This window comes from Sciurus vulgaris (genome assembly GCF_902686455.1).
Source record: "Sciurus vulgaris genome assembly, chromosome: 1".
NCBI lineage: Eukaryota > Metazoa > Chordata > Mammalia > Rodentia > Sciuridae > Sciurus > Sciurus vulgaris.
In genome coordinates this window covers 33,059,837-33,074,257 of record NC_136461.1, presented here as the reverse complement: position 1 = coordinate 33,074,257, position 14,421 = coordinate 33,059,837, and the positions used below count along the sequence as shown (strand labels likewise).

The 14,421-nt window shown below is 42.2% G+C and overlaps 1 protein-coding gene across 5 annotated transcripts in view; it reads right to left on the bottom strand.

Annotated features, from left to right (window-relative positions):
• Positions 1-14,421, bottom strand: part of SZT2 (SZT2 subunit of KICSTOR complex) — a 51,570-nt gene that overhangs the window by 34,439 nt on the left and 2,710 nt on the right. For 4 of the 5 annotated variants that reach the window (XR_013757255.1, XR_013757256.1, XM_079100579.1 and 1 more), the window contains exons 2-7: positions 8,766-8,891; positions 8,116-8,289; positions 7,668-7,838; positions 4,084-4,215; positions 2,833-2,974; positions 2,316-2,422 (exon numbers count right to left, since the gene is read on the bottom strand). Coding sequence is in view for 3 of the 5 variants with exons in the window: in XM_079100579.1 (XP_078956705.1) it covers positions 2,316-2,422; positions 2,833-2,974; positions 4,084-4,215; positions 7,668-7,838; positions 8,116-8,289; positions 8,766-8,891 (852 nt within the window). In the remaining 2 variants the exon portion in view is untranslated. Of the gene's footprint in view, positions 1-2,315; positions 2,423-2,832; positions 2,975-4,083; positions 4,216-7,667; positions 7,886-8,115; positions 8,290-8,765; positions 8,892-14,421 lie in introns of those variants that run through there. The other variant, XM_079100580.1, reaches the window with a different exon arrangement.

Below are 14,421 nucleotides of genomic sequence, written 5' to 3'. Positions count from 1 at the left end.
ACTGATCTTATATCCTGCTACTTTCCTGAATTCACTTATGAGTCCTAAAAGTTTGCTGGTGGAATTTCCCGGTTCTTCTAACTATATAATCAAGTCAGCAAATAGGGATAGTTTGAATTCTTCTTTTCCTATTCATATCTCTTTAATTTCTTTGGTCTATCTAATTATTCTGACTAGAGTTTCAAGTTTCTGAATAGAAGTGGTGAAAGAGGGCATCCCTGCCTTCTTCCAGTTTTTAGGGGGAATGCTTTCAGTATTTCACCATTTAGAATGATACTGGCCATGGGCTGAGCATAGATGGCCTGTACAATGTTAAGGAATGTTCCCACTATCCCTATTTTTTCTGTGTTTTGAGCATGAAGGGATGCTGTATTTTATCAATTGCTTTTTCTCCATCGATCAAAATAATGTGATTCTTGACTTTAAGTCTGTTGATATGGTGTCACAGTTGTTCTTAATCCTGTACCTTCTTCTCAACACTGGCCTCCTTTCCTTATGGTAGTCATCATTACCTTTCACTTCAGAGAGAAATGGGGCCTGTGGTAGAATTTATGTAACCTTCACATGTATCTTTTAGTTCAAAGAAAGAAATGACACTTGCCTGCTCTGAAAGAATACCTCAATCTGTTTCTAGAGCCAATGTCCTGTCAATTTAGGGACTTTACTCCATCAGGTTCCCTTTTCTTTCCCTTTTTTCAACCTCTTCTTCACTATGGCCCCTTAGAACCTACCTTAAATCTCTAGTTTAAAAAAACAAACCAAATAGAATAAACACCCTTCCTTCTGTCCTGTGCTTTCCTCTGGCTAACATTCTCTCTTGTTCTCCACTTGCTTTGAACAGCCAAATTTCTTGTGTCAACACTTTTATCTATTTCCTTCTTTTCTATCCACAGCAATAATTTCCCTGACAACCTCTTCACTAAAATGGTTCTAAAAAGGATCCCAGTGATCTAATTACTACGTCCAAAGGTCACTTCTCATTCCTCATCTTTCTTAATCTTTATCAGCATCTTGCAATGTTAACTACTTGTTTGTTCCAAAACCTCTGACTTCTCTGACATCAGAAGCTCCTGGGTTCTTGTCAGATTATTTTCCTTCATTCCTTGTTAGGTCTTCCAAACAATGGTGCTCCCCAAGGCTCTTCTGGGACACTTCCCTCTTCTCAATTACCATCTGTAGCCTGACAGATCTTCAATTTCTATCTCTCATCTACCTTGTCTCGAGTATCAGGATCTGCATATCCAACTATTAACGGTTATGAATAGCAGCCATTTCACATGTAATTATGCACTCTGCTCTGTACTTTAAAGGCACGATCTCACCCATGGAGGTAGGTACTCTTATAATCTCCATTTATAAATGAATCCAATCTAGAGGTGAACTGGTGTGTCCAAGGTCACAGAGCTAATAAATACAGCCAAAATTCAGACTAGGCATGCCTAACTCCAGAGGCAATGTTCTTATCTACTATACTGTGTCCAATCACAGGAACCTCAGAAACAATATACATGAACCTGAACAAAACATACACTTACACAAAATGTCCTCACTCCACCCCAACTGCTTCTCTTTCCATTTGCTCTGCATGCCACCCAGTCAGAAACTTGGAGACACCCTTAACTTCTCTTTCTCCCTCACCTGTCCCTCTGTATCTTGCTAATCCTAAGTCTTCTTGACTCCACCTCTTTATTTTCTCAACCCTCTTGCCCCTCAGTTTCCTAATTTAAAGCCCTGACCCTCTCACTTGAACCACTGCAATTAATTGTCTCCCTGCCTCCACTCCTGCCTTTGACTCAGCAGCAAGAATGGCCTTTACAAAATGTAAACTCATTTAGTGATTTTTCTTCTATATATCTGTATCACCCAAGGAATTGCACTTAAACTTCTTAATACGGCAAAACCAGCTTCAAGTCTACCTCTGTAGTCTTACTTCCCATAGCTCTTGCCACCTGCCCTGCAGACCACCAATCCAAATCAGTTGTAGTTCCCTAAGTATGTCTTTCCGTCCCTTTGTTTAAGCTAGTTTGAGCTGGTTTTTAAACCCTTGAAATCAAAACAAAAATAACTAACCTAATGGGGTAGGTAGGGCTGGAACTGACTCAGATTCTTTTTATTTAACATGCTGTCTCCAAAATCCTAAAGAATGGGGACAAAAAAGAAAGTCCTCTCCCATCATTGCTATCTATGCTGCTCTAGACATGACACCTTCCCCCTCCAGACATCTTCACTTGGGAAATCTTACCTGTAAGAAAGTGACCAGTCACACCTGACTTTGTGAGATACCCAATTCCCTCTCCTTCCTAGAAAATGCTCACCTGCACAAAGGAACAAGCCACAGTACCACTGCGAAGCTGATTCAGTAGTGTCTCACAGACAGCAACATCAGGGACGCTGGTCACCCCATCTGTGATCACAATGATACCTGAGGCGGGAAATAAGACTCAGACCTGCAGCACTGGCCAGACAAAACTAACAGGGAGGCACCCAATGGACAGGGCACTGAAGACCTCAGTGTCCACCCACCAATGTGTTTTATAAACCTCTAATACCTTTCCTTTTCTCCTCCCCTCCTGCTTCTTTCTCTTGATGCTAGATCAATCTCCCCTAGGTGATGTCCTTGGAGTTCCACTCCTTTCCACTAGGGTCCCTGATGGTTGTCAGAGCTGAGGGTACTCAAGATACACACTAGTGCAGACTTGTATTTTGCAAACAATGAGACAGGTCCTCTTCCCTGGGACCCAGTGATCACCAGGAATCTCTATCTTTGACAATATCCCCCCACCCTTCCGGAATCCCCATTTCCCCATTCCCACCAACATTCTTTCTACTGACCTGCACTAGAATTTGAGGGCAGTAACTGCAGTGCCAAGATGCCCTGACGAATCATACTGACCAGCCCAAGATCAGCTGTCACCATGGAGACTCCTACTTTCCGGCCCAAGGGCTCCCCTGAGTCTGGGGACTGGTCTTCTGCCTGGCCCCAAGTTACAGAAAAATTAGAATAGGACAGCTTGCTTTGTTGCCTCACCCACGGCAAAACCAGAATTTATAATTTTTCTTGTTTTAAATTTAATTAATATTTATTTATTTAATATTTATTTGAGAATTGAATCCAGAGTGCTCTACCACTGAAATATGTCCCTAGTTCTTTCACTTTTTATTTTAAGACAGGTTTTCACTAAATTGCTGAGGCTCGCCTTGAATGAGTGATTCTCCTGCCTCAGTCTACTAAGTAGTTGGCATTATAGGAACACCCCACCATGTCCAGCTTCTTCTTTTTCTTTCTTTCTTTTTTTTGAACTCAAGGCCTTACACTTGCTAAGTGTGTGCTCTACCATTGAGCTATATCTCCAGCCCCCAAACCAGAACTTATAGCCCAGTACTGCCCAGGTCTAATCATGTGAAGACCCCAAGCTCCCCACTATGCTGCTGAGTCCTACTGTTCTCCCTTCTACACATGTGCTCAGCTGCTGAACCTCATATGGGGAGGAAGTCCAGCACCAAAAAACCACTGGCTTGTACTGAGGCAGGGCTTCTCCACCTTTTAAAAAAGAGCCTTCTTGATCTGGCTAACTAGTTAGGTGTCCCCTTTCTCCGTCACTGCCCATGGGTGTCTCTCCCAAAGCTGTGTGCTCACTATGATGAAATATTTTATAAACAATTCAATTCCATTCCAGTCAGCAGGCACACAGAACTGCTACTGACTTACCTGTTCACTTATGGAGTATCCAAAGCAATTCTAATGAGCCCAAGTAGCTTTATCCATGATTATTTAAAATACTAACTTGAGATCAAAGTCACTTATGATCAGCTTCTCAGATTCCCATGGGAAGAAGATCCCGGATTGAAAAAACACAAGCAAATGGCCTTTACCTTTTCTCCCTCCAAGAATCTGAGTCACTGTCCTCCAGAAGGAAGCTTGTTGTAAGTGTTCACTAGCATATCTGTCCTTGGTGCACTCTGCCCTGGCTCAGCCCTTTTCTGCCATCCTTCCTCTCTCTAGGTGGATCAATCCTCCTCTCTGCCCTCCATCCTTACCTACTGTCTTTCGAAATGGCCTCTGCCCACTTCTCTCCCACATACCTGGCTCTGGGGATCATACTGCTGCTGCAGCATGGCAGCCACCTTATCCTCAAAGAGGCAGAGCTGCTCATACACCTGCTGAAGGAATGCTTCCCTCTGGGAAGGGTCCAAAAGGCAGCCCTGAACCAGCACCTGAGAAGCACAGGGGAAAGACTGAAAGACCAAAACGGGATACTGGCCCTTACAGACCTCTGCTCTCGCCATTTATTTGCCATAGCTCCCTCCAGGCAATCCTAATTTCCCACCCAACCAGGATTCAATGACTCCACTCCTCCGCCTCAGATCTACTTCAGCAATTCTTAGCCCAGGTACATGGCAATCCTGTGCATAGTCCCAAAACACTGTCATCTTAAATCTGGGGTCACAATGTTTGCCTCTGTTTAGGGTCTTCCACCCTGGGCTTCCCCAGTCTCCCACATGGGGGCACCATAAGATCTCCCAGCTCCTTCCATATTGGGCTTTGGTATGTCATGTAAACTGCCCACCTCAGCCCAGCAAACCTGGTTTTACTCATTTCTAAGTGTACTGGAGGTTACTGCTTCTTTTGGACTCAAAATGTTCTTCTTACTTTCCCCATGAATGTTCCTTCCTTCAGCAGATAACTTCCACCCCTCTTCATAGAGAAAGGAAGTCAGACAATAGGAACTCCCCACTGACCCTCTCCAGGAAATCCACCCCTCTTGGAATTCCCCTCGAGGTCTACAACATGTTTACATCTATCCATGTTCTTGTTCTCCCTTGGAGGCTCTGAAGAAAGGGTTCTTCCTCCTCCTCTTTTCCCCTAGAGCTAATCTCTCTCCATCTTTTCACAAACCTTTGTCTCTCTAGGAACTTCACTCTCTCTCTGTAGATTCATTTCCTTCTACTTCAAACATAAATAAATGTCCCCTGTATACAGGCCTGTAAGACCTTGTGGCGGACCCCAGGATCTCATCCCTCTTTCCTCTTCACACTCCTATAACCTGTCCTTCATGTTCACTTATTCTCCCTGACTCCTGCCCTCCTGTGAAACAACTTCTACTTCTTCACTCCCTATTTCAGAATGGGCAAGGGGGTGGGGACAGCCATTGAGGGAAAGTGGGACACTGTCCCACTCTACAGGCCTGTGAGAAGGAAAACAGAGAAGGAGCAGGAACTGGAGCAACAGAAAGATGAGAAAAAAAAGTTCTTATATGTATTGTTTACAAGGGATAAATTTGTGATAACACAACTGGCCAACAATAAGGGGCTGGTTAAATATTTCAAGATAAAACAGGATAGAAAAGTAAGTTAAGGAGTAATTAAAATAATTTTCAAAGAATATTTCATGAATGTGAGGGTGATCTGGTTGTGACACTGGTCACCCCATTTATCAGCAGGATTGATTCAGCTGATCTGGCTGGCTAGGCAGATATCCCCTTCCTCCCTCCTTTCTCCATGGGTGTCCCTCCCAAAGCTGTATGCTCAGTTTAAGAGGAAAACCATTCTTCAATCAAGAGTATATGAGTAGTTGCATTTCCCTGCTAGAACTTCCAAACAAGCTCTCAAAGAAAATTTAATGTCATGGGACAATGCCTGTATTATAAAAAAGCAGGACACAGAAGTCATATGTCTGGAATGCACCTGATAGTTCTCTTTCTCTCTTTGAATAAAGGGACGGTGGTGGGGGAGAATCAAAATATACTCACTAGACTAGAAGGAAATTTCATAAAATGTTAACAATATTATTTTGGAGTATTATGTTGTAGGTGTTTTGTTCATTTTTTATTGCTCTTGTGGCACTGGGGAATAAATACAGGGCCTTGCATGTGCAAGGCAAGTGCTCTACCTATGAGCTATACCCCCAGTTCTTTTTATTTTTTGAGACAAGGTCTTGCTATGTTGCCCAGGTTGGACTCAAACTTGGCTATCCTCCTGCCTCAGCCTCTGAAGTAGCTGGGAGGCTAAGGCAGGAGGATTACAAGTTCAAAGCCAACCTTAGCAAAAGCGAGGCACTAAGCAACTCAGTGAGACCCTGTCTCTAAATACAATACAAAATAGGGCTGTGATGTGGCTCAGTGGTTAAGTGCCCCTGAGTTTAATTCCCAGTACCACCTGACTCCCCAAATCCCCACTTTGGAGGAAAGATACAGATGCACAGAGAAGTTAAGTAACTTGTTTAAGGGTACACAGTCAGTATATGTACTGCCAGGTAAACATAGGCAATGATCCAGTGCTCTTAATTTCCCTATAGAATAAAGGACAAAGTCCTTAGCCTGATATTCAGAGTTCTTCCTAATTGACCCCCACTTCTGTCTCTGGTCTGTTCTGTACCACCACCTTCTCATATTCAAACGTTACTCTATCAAAACTGAATAGCATGTACCTCCCTAAAACACCTGCGATCAGGAGTACAGTTTCATAGCTATGTGCCTTTGCTTTTGCTGGTCTTCTCTTTTTTGAACAGTTAACCTCAGTTCTTTCTTCAAGACTCAGTTTCAAATACTGCTTTGTCTAAAAGACTTCCCTTGTCACTGTCCCAGGTGTGGCTGGATGCTCCCTCTTGGTGTTTCCACAGTACCCCAGTCATAACTTATTAGTGCCCTTACCTTGTTCAACTTCAATATCTGTTTTCCCCTCTGAATATTCAACTCCTTCCATCAGGACAAAGACAGTATCTGATTCATCGGGGTCTCTAGAACCTAGCCTGGGCCTGGCACAAGTCAGTCTTCAGTGTTTGCCAAGCAGAACGAAGTTTTGAGTGATTACCTAACACCCATGCTCCCTCTGCCTTGGCTATCAGTACTTGCAAAGCCTGGCCTCTGTCTGGGGATGTGGCCCATAACCACCAGGCTAAAAGTTGTCCTAGGAGAGCACTTTAAACTGGGACAAAGGGCTGAGAGTCCCTGCCCTGGGATCTGGCATGTACCAGTTGTGTTGCTGTCTACTTTAGACCTTTAGATCCTGTTCTTGGCTTCTGTCTGTCTCCCAAAAAAAGTTTGATGGCTAAGGTGACAATATAGCCAGCAGGGACAGTTTTAGGATAAGCCCCTACCAAGGAGTTGAGGTTAAGAGCAGATGAGGGGAAACTGGGCCAATGCTTATCTAAGCCCAAAACAGATATTCTTGTAACAGACTTGGCCATTCTCCAAAAGGAGTGTCTTGCGATAGCCTGCTTGTGTGGTGGATAAGCACTGTAATTATCTATGTGATCAGCATTACACCTGACGGTTCAGAGGCCCTCAGAGAAAATGACCCTTTTCTGTCCTTAAAAAAAAATTACATTTTTTAATATCTGTAATAGTTTGAAATCACAAAATATTCCAAAAGATCATCTCCTGGGGGGTAGTGCAAAGAGTCAGCACAAGAGAAACCATCCGACAAAAGTAAAGAGGGGAATGAGACAGGCATTTGTCTAATCAATGTCAACTGACCCATCCTTGGAAGCATCTTCAAGGCAAGAGGAACTGGTTCTTTTCAAGGGGACAGAGACTCATGAGAATGACTAAGAAACAGGTTAGAGAAACCAGCAGAGCTGGGGACTTGACAGTAGAGACAGAGTAAGTACTTAGCAGATTATTGGAAATCTGGTCTAAGGATAGAAAGCTGGAGAGGGTATGCACTACCTGGTGGGACTGCAGGCCAATGATCGAGGAGTAGGCCTGGATAGTTACGTAGATCTCAGGCTGGAAGTTGATGCAAGATCCAGGCACTCGGAATGGCTGAAGCAGCCCGCCCAGGCAGCGTGACAGGGCATGGAAAACTTCATCAAACAAGATCTCCCCTGTGGAATCATCCTGAGGGCAATGCAAATAAACTCTCTCAAGGGTGCCCAAAAGCAACCCTAAACAGAGGGCAGAAACAAGCAGCTTCCATGAGTCAGTAGGACCCTCATCTTATGACTAATCACACCCCTAAATATATTGCCACAGATGGAATGGGACTGCCTTTTAACAGTCATCATTCTTTTATAAGTCCATCTTCTTCCCACAGTGGTTGGTTGGGATCCTTTCTCTCCTCTTTACCCCTTACTCCTCCATCCCTACTTTCCAGAGTCTCTCTCAAACTGCTTACCACAATGCCAGTAGATGGGCTAAGGTCCAGCTCAATGACAAATCGATACTGCCAAGCCAGGAAGGTAACCCGGGTAGAAGGTACGAGGAGGAATGGCCTAGGGACGACTGGTTCATCTGGCTGCCACCCAGGAGGCAGAATGCTAAGAACTTCCAACTCCTGCTCAGACTGAAGCTGAAAATTAAGATGGAGATAAGAAGAAAAGGATCAGGAAAGAGTGGCTGCTTTCTTCCCAGAATCCCATTTTTGGCCACTGATTAGCCGTGAGACTGTACAAAAGGTACTTAACCTCTTAAAGTCTCAATATTCTCGTTTGTAAAATGGAAATAATCCTAATTCCAATCTAAAGTGTGTTAGTGGATCAAATGTTATGAAGTGCTCCCTAGACTTGCCTTTAATACACAGAACTACCCACAACTGGCTCTGCTTCCCATAAACAATCGCCTACTTTTTCCCCCAATTATCTGGAAAAATTATTAATCAGATCTCCCTTAGGAGATCATCTTTTGGGCAAAGTCACTTGACCCCACTCCCCTGAAATTCCAACTCAGAGCTCTCAGAGTTAGTCTCCCCTCCTGTCTGTTTTCAGCACACTTCAACAAAACAGATCCTTCTGGGTCAGCCCCTCGTGCCTGTCTCTTAGGCCTCACCAGCAACTCCTGAGGTGTGGCCTGCACAGTTTGATGCAGATGACTGAGAAACCATGCCAGGCGAACATTTCTGGAGATTCGATAATCCTTTTTCATTAACAGGAACACCTGCCCAGCTTCTTCCACCTAGGGACAGAAACATTAATAAATCTGAAAGTAAAGGCACTGAGTTTCAGCATATACAGACCCTGTGCAAGTTATGTGTCAAGGGGCTGACACTTTGAGAGCAAGGCAGCAAGTTCACCCCTGCCACCATGCAAAGTGTTACCAGCAAGTCAAGTCTCAACCCTTTGTTCCCATTCACTCTGCACAGACCTCCACAAAGATGAAATGACCTTCCCACATTTTCCACATTATGTTTCCATAACCTTTTTTTGTTTCTTTTGGTACCAGGGATTGAACTCAGGGGCACTCAACCACTGAGCCATATCCCCAGCCCATTTTCATATTTTATTTAGAGATATGGTCTCACTGATTTGCTTAGCACCTCACTTTTGCTGAGACTGGCTTTGAACTTACAATCCTCCTGCCTCAGCCTCCCAAGTCACTGCGATTATAGGCATATGCCAACCACACCCCGCTCCACAAATGTTTAATGTGAATTTCTCCTATAATCTATAATCTTGAGGGCAGGGATTGGGTCGTGTTCTATTTTTTGTGCCTTTGTACTTGGCAAATTGATTCAAACTCAAAGATTGTTACATGAATGTCAAACAGTTTTTCTTGAGTCTTAACAATGGCAGGCCCTAAAGAAATAGTCACTAAGTAAATGGCCAGTATTCCAAGTGAACATCTTGAAACCAAACCTCTGTGGGTCACAAACTCCACTCACATACCTTTCAGTTGCCCACACTCTAGTTCCTTTCCTCTATGGTTTCAGATGGGGTCACTTCAACAATGTCCTAACAAGCTTCAGTTCCTTTGCCCAAGCCCTTTTACTATACAAGCCCTGCCAAAGCCTTGAGTTGAGATGAATGCAACATTCTCCTCTGTTCACATGTATATCATGGTAGCTATACTATGACAGGAAAAAACTGTCACCTTGCCAGCAGTGCCAACTCTAGCAGGCCTTTACCAGTCCCTTGACTTCTCCCTCTTTGGGTGCCTTCCCAATTCCCCACAGAAGGTTTTCCAATCTCGTAACTCCTACACTCCCAGCAGATAACTTGCCTACCTGTTCACAGAGGAAATAAGGATCAACTGGTCTGAGCTTCCCCAAGTCTTACTCCCTTACTTTTGTTTGTCCTAGACAAATCATACATTTCTCTTCTTGTGTTCCTGCCTAGTAAGGGGGTGAGGATACTAGCTCCAAGGGCTGAAGAGAGGTGGTGGAAAATAAATGAATAGAAGCCAATGGCTACCTGTTAAGAAACATGATGGCAAAAGGAAGCAAAGATGTATTCCCCCCCATAGTGGGGAAATATGCAGAGGAGATTGAAAAGGCCCTGAAAATGCATTAAGGAAGGGTGCCCAATGTCAGAGAAGAGCATGGATAGCAGAGATGCAAGGGCTAAGGATGTAGAAAGTCTTTCTTCTTTTGTAAGACAGAAGTAAAGGATAAAAAGAAACAGAAGCAGATCCTGGAAAATAACAAAGGTGACAGTGGAATGGGAGAAGGAACTCACATCTCCTGGACACCTACATTGTCAACAGCACTCTGTAGATGCTAAGTGCAAGAATTTCAGATTCAGACAGCCTGGGCTTGAATCCCAAGCTGGCTACTTATTAGCTGTGTGATTACAGAAAAAGTACTTGATCTCTTTAGGTCTCAGTGTCCTCATTAGTACAATGGACATAATCCTAATACCAATCTAAAGTGCTGTTATGTGGACCAAAGGAAATCATGTATATGAAAGTGCTCAGCACAGTGTCTGGTCCTGAATAAGAACATAATAAAAGTTAACTATTACAAATTATCACCAGGCTCTGTACTACTTTTTTTTTTTTTTTTTTTTTTTTTGACTAAATAGTAGGCATAGGGGTCAGAAGTCAAAACAAGGCATAATGAGCACATCAAATGATGAGCAAAGCTCTTCTACTGAGTGACAAATGGATAAAAATGGAATGTTTTGATGATAGGCTGGTGGCTCACACCTATAATCCTGGTCACTCAAGAGCCTGAGACAGGAGGATCACAAGTTTGAGGTCAGCCTAGGCAACTTAGTGAGATCTGTCTCAAAATGAAAAATGAAGGGGAAAAAAAAAATAAGAGCTGGGCACATACCTCAGTGGTAAAGCACCCTGGGTTCAATCCCCATTACCACAGGGGAAAAAATAGGTGGGAAGTTGACCATCTCTGTGTTAAGTGCAGAAAAGATTTCAAGCAGTGATAAGAAACAACATGATGGGGTAATAAACGGAAAGGATGCTTTGAGGGGCTGGGGCTGTAGCTCAGTGGTAGAGTGCTTGCCTCACATGTGTGAGGCACTCACTGGGTTCAATCCTCAGTAACATATAAAAATAAATTAATTAAATAAAGGTATTGTGTCTTATCTACAACTAAAAAAAAAAGAATGCATTGACAAAATCAGACAAAAAGACAATTTAAACACTGATATGACATGACTTCGTATTATTTTGTGTTAGGTCTCTAAAATCACGTTAGGAAATACTACTATTACACTGCTTCCCAACACTATGCTGAGGTAGGTTCTTGCTAGCATTTTATTGTATTTAAAAAAATTTTTTTTGGTACTAGGGATTGAACCCAGAGGTGCTTTATCACTGAGCTATATCCCCAGCCCCTTTATTTTATTTATTTTGAGACAGGGTCTCACTAAGTTGCTGAGGCTGGCCTCAAACTTGTGATCCTCCTGACTCAGCCTCCAGAGCTGCTGGGATTACAGGCCTATGTCACCCCTACCAGCTCATGCTAGCATTTTAAATTTTATCCTTAAGGGTAAGGTCAACCCCATACAGGGTTTTGGAACTCACTCTGGCTACCATGTGATTCAGAAAGACTCCCTAAAAACAAAGGGAGACAGTAGTGACCTAGACAAGAGCTATTCAAAGTAGCCATTCTTGAACTGTTTCCCATGGGATAAGTAGTGCTAGAATGCAAAGTTACCACTGCCTTTCATTGAAGAAATCTTATGAAAAGGAAAAGGAAAAAAAAAAAAAAAAAAAAAAAAAAAGAAGCTGAATTAAGCAATGGGTTTACTTGCATTTAAAAAGGGTCTTTAGCTGGGGAGATAGCTCAGTTGGTAGAGTGCTTGCCTTGCATGCACAAGGCCCTGGGTTCAATCCCCAGCACCAAAAAAAAAAAAAAAAAAAACAAACAAACAAACAAAAAAAAAACCAACCTAAAAAGGGTCTTTAGGATAAGACAGACAAGAAGGAAGCTAGTTCATAAGGATAAAATGGAAAGCAAAAATATTCATTCCCTGCTTATCAAATTTACCCTATAATGGAGGACAAAAATATGAATCAAATAATTACTCTATTGTAATATTACAATGTGAATAAGTGCTTCAAAGGATAAAAATGTGCAAGTAACAAAGTAACCTGACCCAGTTTGGGGATTTAGGAGAAAAGGATGCTGAAGACTGAGCAGGTTTTACTAAGTGGGGAAATGGGGTAACCCAGATAGAGGGTGGAGGCATCTTCTTGAAACTAGGAACATCTGCCTAGCTTTCTTGCAATATTCCCTCTTAATATGTGATCCTTCAAATGTCAACAGAATACCCAAAATCTCCTAAGTTCTCTTCACATTCAAGATGTACTTTATCAGAACCAGAAGACTTAATAATTTAAGCAAGTACAATGATGTTTTTCAAAGTGAGATCCAAGGACCCAGATGCATTAGAATTGCCTGAGATGTCTTATTAAAATGCATCTTCAATTCCTGGGCACTAACACAGACCAACCAAATTAAGAGTTGACAGAGCTCAGGAATCTGCATTTTAAAGAGATCCCTAAGGGAGCCTTCCAAATTACTGTAGAGAATCCTTGAGTTAGTTGTGTTTTCACAGCACCCACATTCAGATGGAGCTTCACATCCCAGTATTAATCCTCCTCAAGTTTGAAGTGCATCACTCTTAAAATAGACTGCCAAAGATGACAAAGCAAGCTTTTGGGGTCAGAGACATGAATTCAAATCTGGTTCTATAACTTGCTCTCTAGGGGATCTTGGACAGGTTACTTAATTTTTCCATTCCTCAATTTCTTCATTGACAACATGTGGATAAGAACATCATCATGAGGATGTTGTTGCAATTAGGTAGGAGAGTCAGAACAATGGTAGGGGAAGGCGATCATTCTTTGGAATATTTATTGAGGTCTACATACCATTTGTATCAAGATGAATAAAAACATTACCAGGCAGTGTGCTGCATACCATGTATACAGGATGAATGAAACACTGTCTTGCTGTTTCCAGGTTCTTGCACCTGTCCCTTTGAGATTAAGGTCTGGACTATTTTTTGAGTCTTTTCTAAACCATGTGCTGTCTTCTGTTCACAGACTCCAAAAAATAATCTGGATTCCCCTAGCCCTGAACTGTCTGACATCTCCTTAGTATTATACTTATGCCAGCTTCCTAATCCTCTAGTGTAGCCTCACACTGAATCTTCTCCATCCTTATCTCTTTCCAGTTCTCCACATTGCTCAGGTAAGAGCATGCACTCTAGTTTTAGAGAACCTGGGACTAAATGCTGGTTCTACAGTTTATTAGCCATATGGCTTTGGCACAGAAACTTAAACTCTCTGTGCCTCAGTTTCCTCATCTGTTCATAGGGATAATAATAGTGCCTGTTTTGTGGGAATTTTCTGAGTATTAGATACTTTAACTCAAATGTCATTCCTCTGAGACTTTCAGATCCATCCACCCTCAATCTCTCAAGGAAGTAGATTAAAAACCCTAGTGAAACATCCTCATTTGTTCCACTGCAATACTTGTTATCATAATTCAATGTTTATTTATTCCAGAAAGATAGGGAGTATGTACACTGCACAAAGTTATCTCAAAGTGGATTAAGGAATTAGAATTAGCCCATAAACTTTGTAATACCTGGAAGAAAATGTAAGATCAACACTTCAACATGTAAGGGCAGGCAACAACTTCCTTAGTAGGACTCCTAAAGTTCAGAAATACCACCAAGAATTAATAAGTGAGATGACATGAAATTAAAAAGCTTTGCATAGTAAAGGAAACAATGAAAATGTGATGAGAGAATCTCTAGGAGAAAATTTTCGGTAGCTATTCATGACAGAGAATTGATATACAGAATACATAAAAAACTCAAAAAACTTATGCCAAAAAATTAACAAATGAACTAAGTAGGTACTTCTCAAAAGAAATACAAGCCAGGCAAGGAGGCACACTCATGTAATATCAGTGACTCAGGAGGTTGAGGCAGGAGGATTGCAAGTTTGAGGCCAGCCTCAGCTACTTAGGGAGACCCTGTCTCAAACAATAAAAAGGACTGGGGATGTGGCTCAGTGGTTAAGCCCTCCTGGCTTAAACGCCCAATTTAAAAAAAAAAAAAAAATATATATATATATATATACAGCCAACAAATAAATGGAAAACATGTTCAATATCTAGCAATTAGGGAAATACAAATCAAAACTACACTGCAATCTTATTTCATTCCAGTTAGAATGGCAGCCATCAAGAATACAAACAATAATAAATGCTGGAGAGGATGTGGTGAAA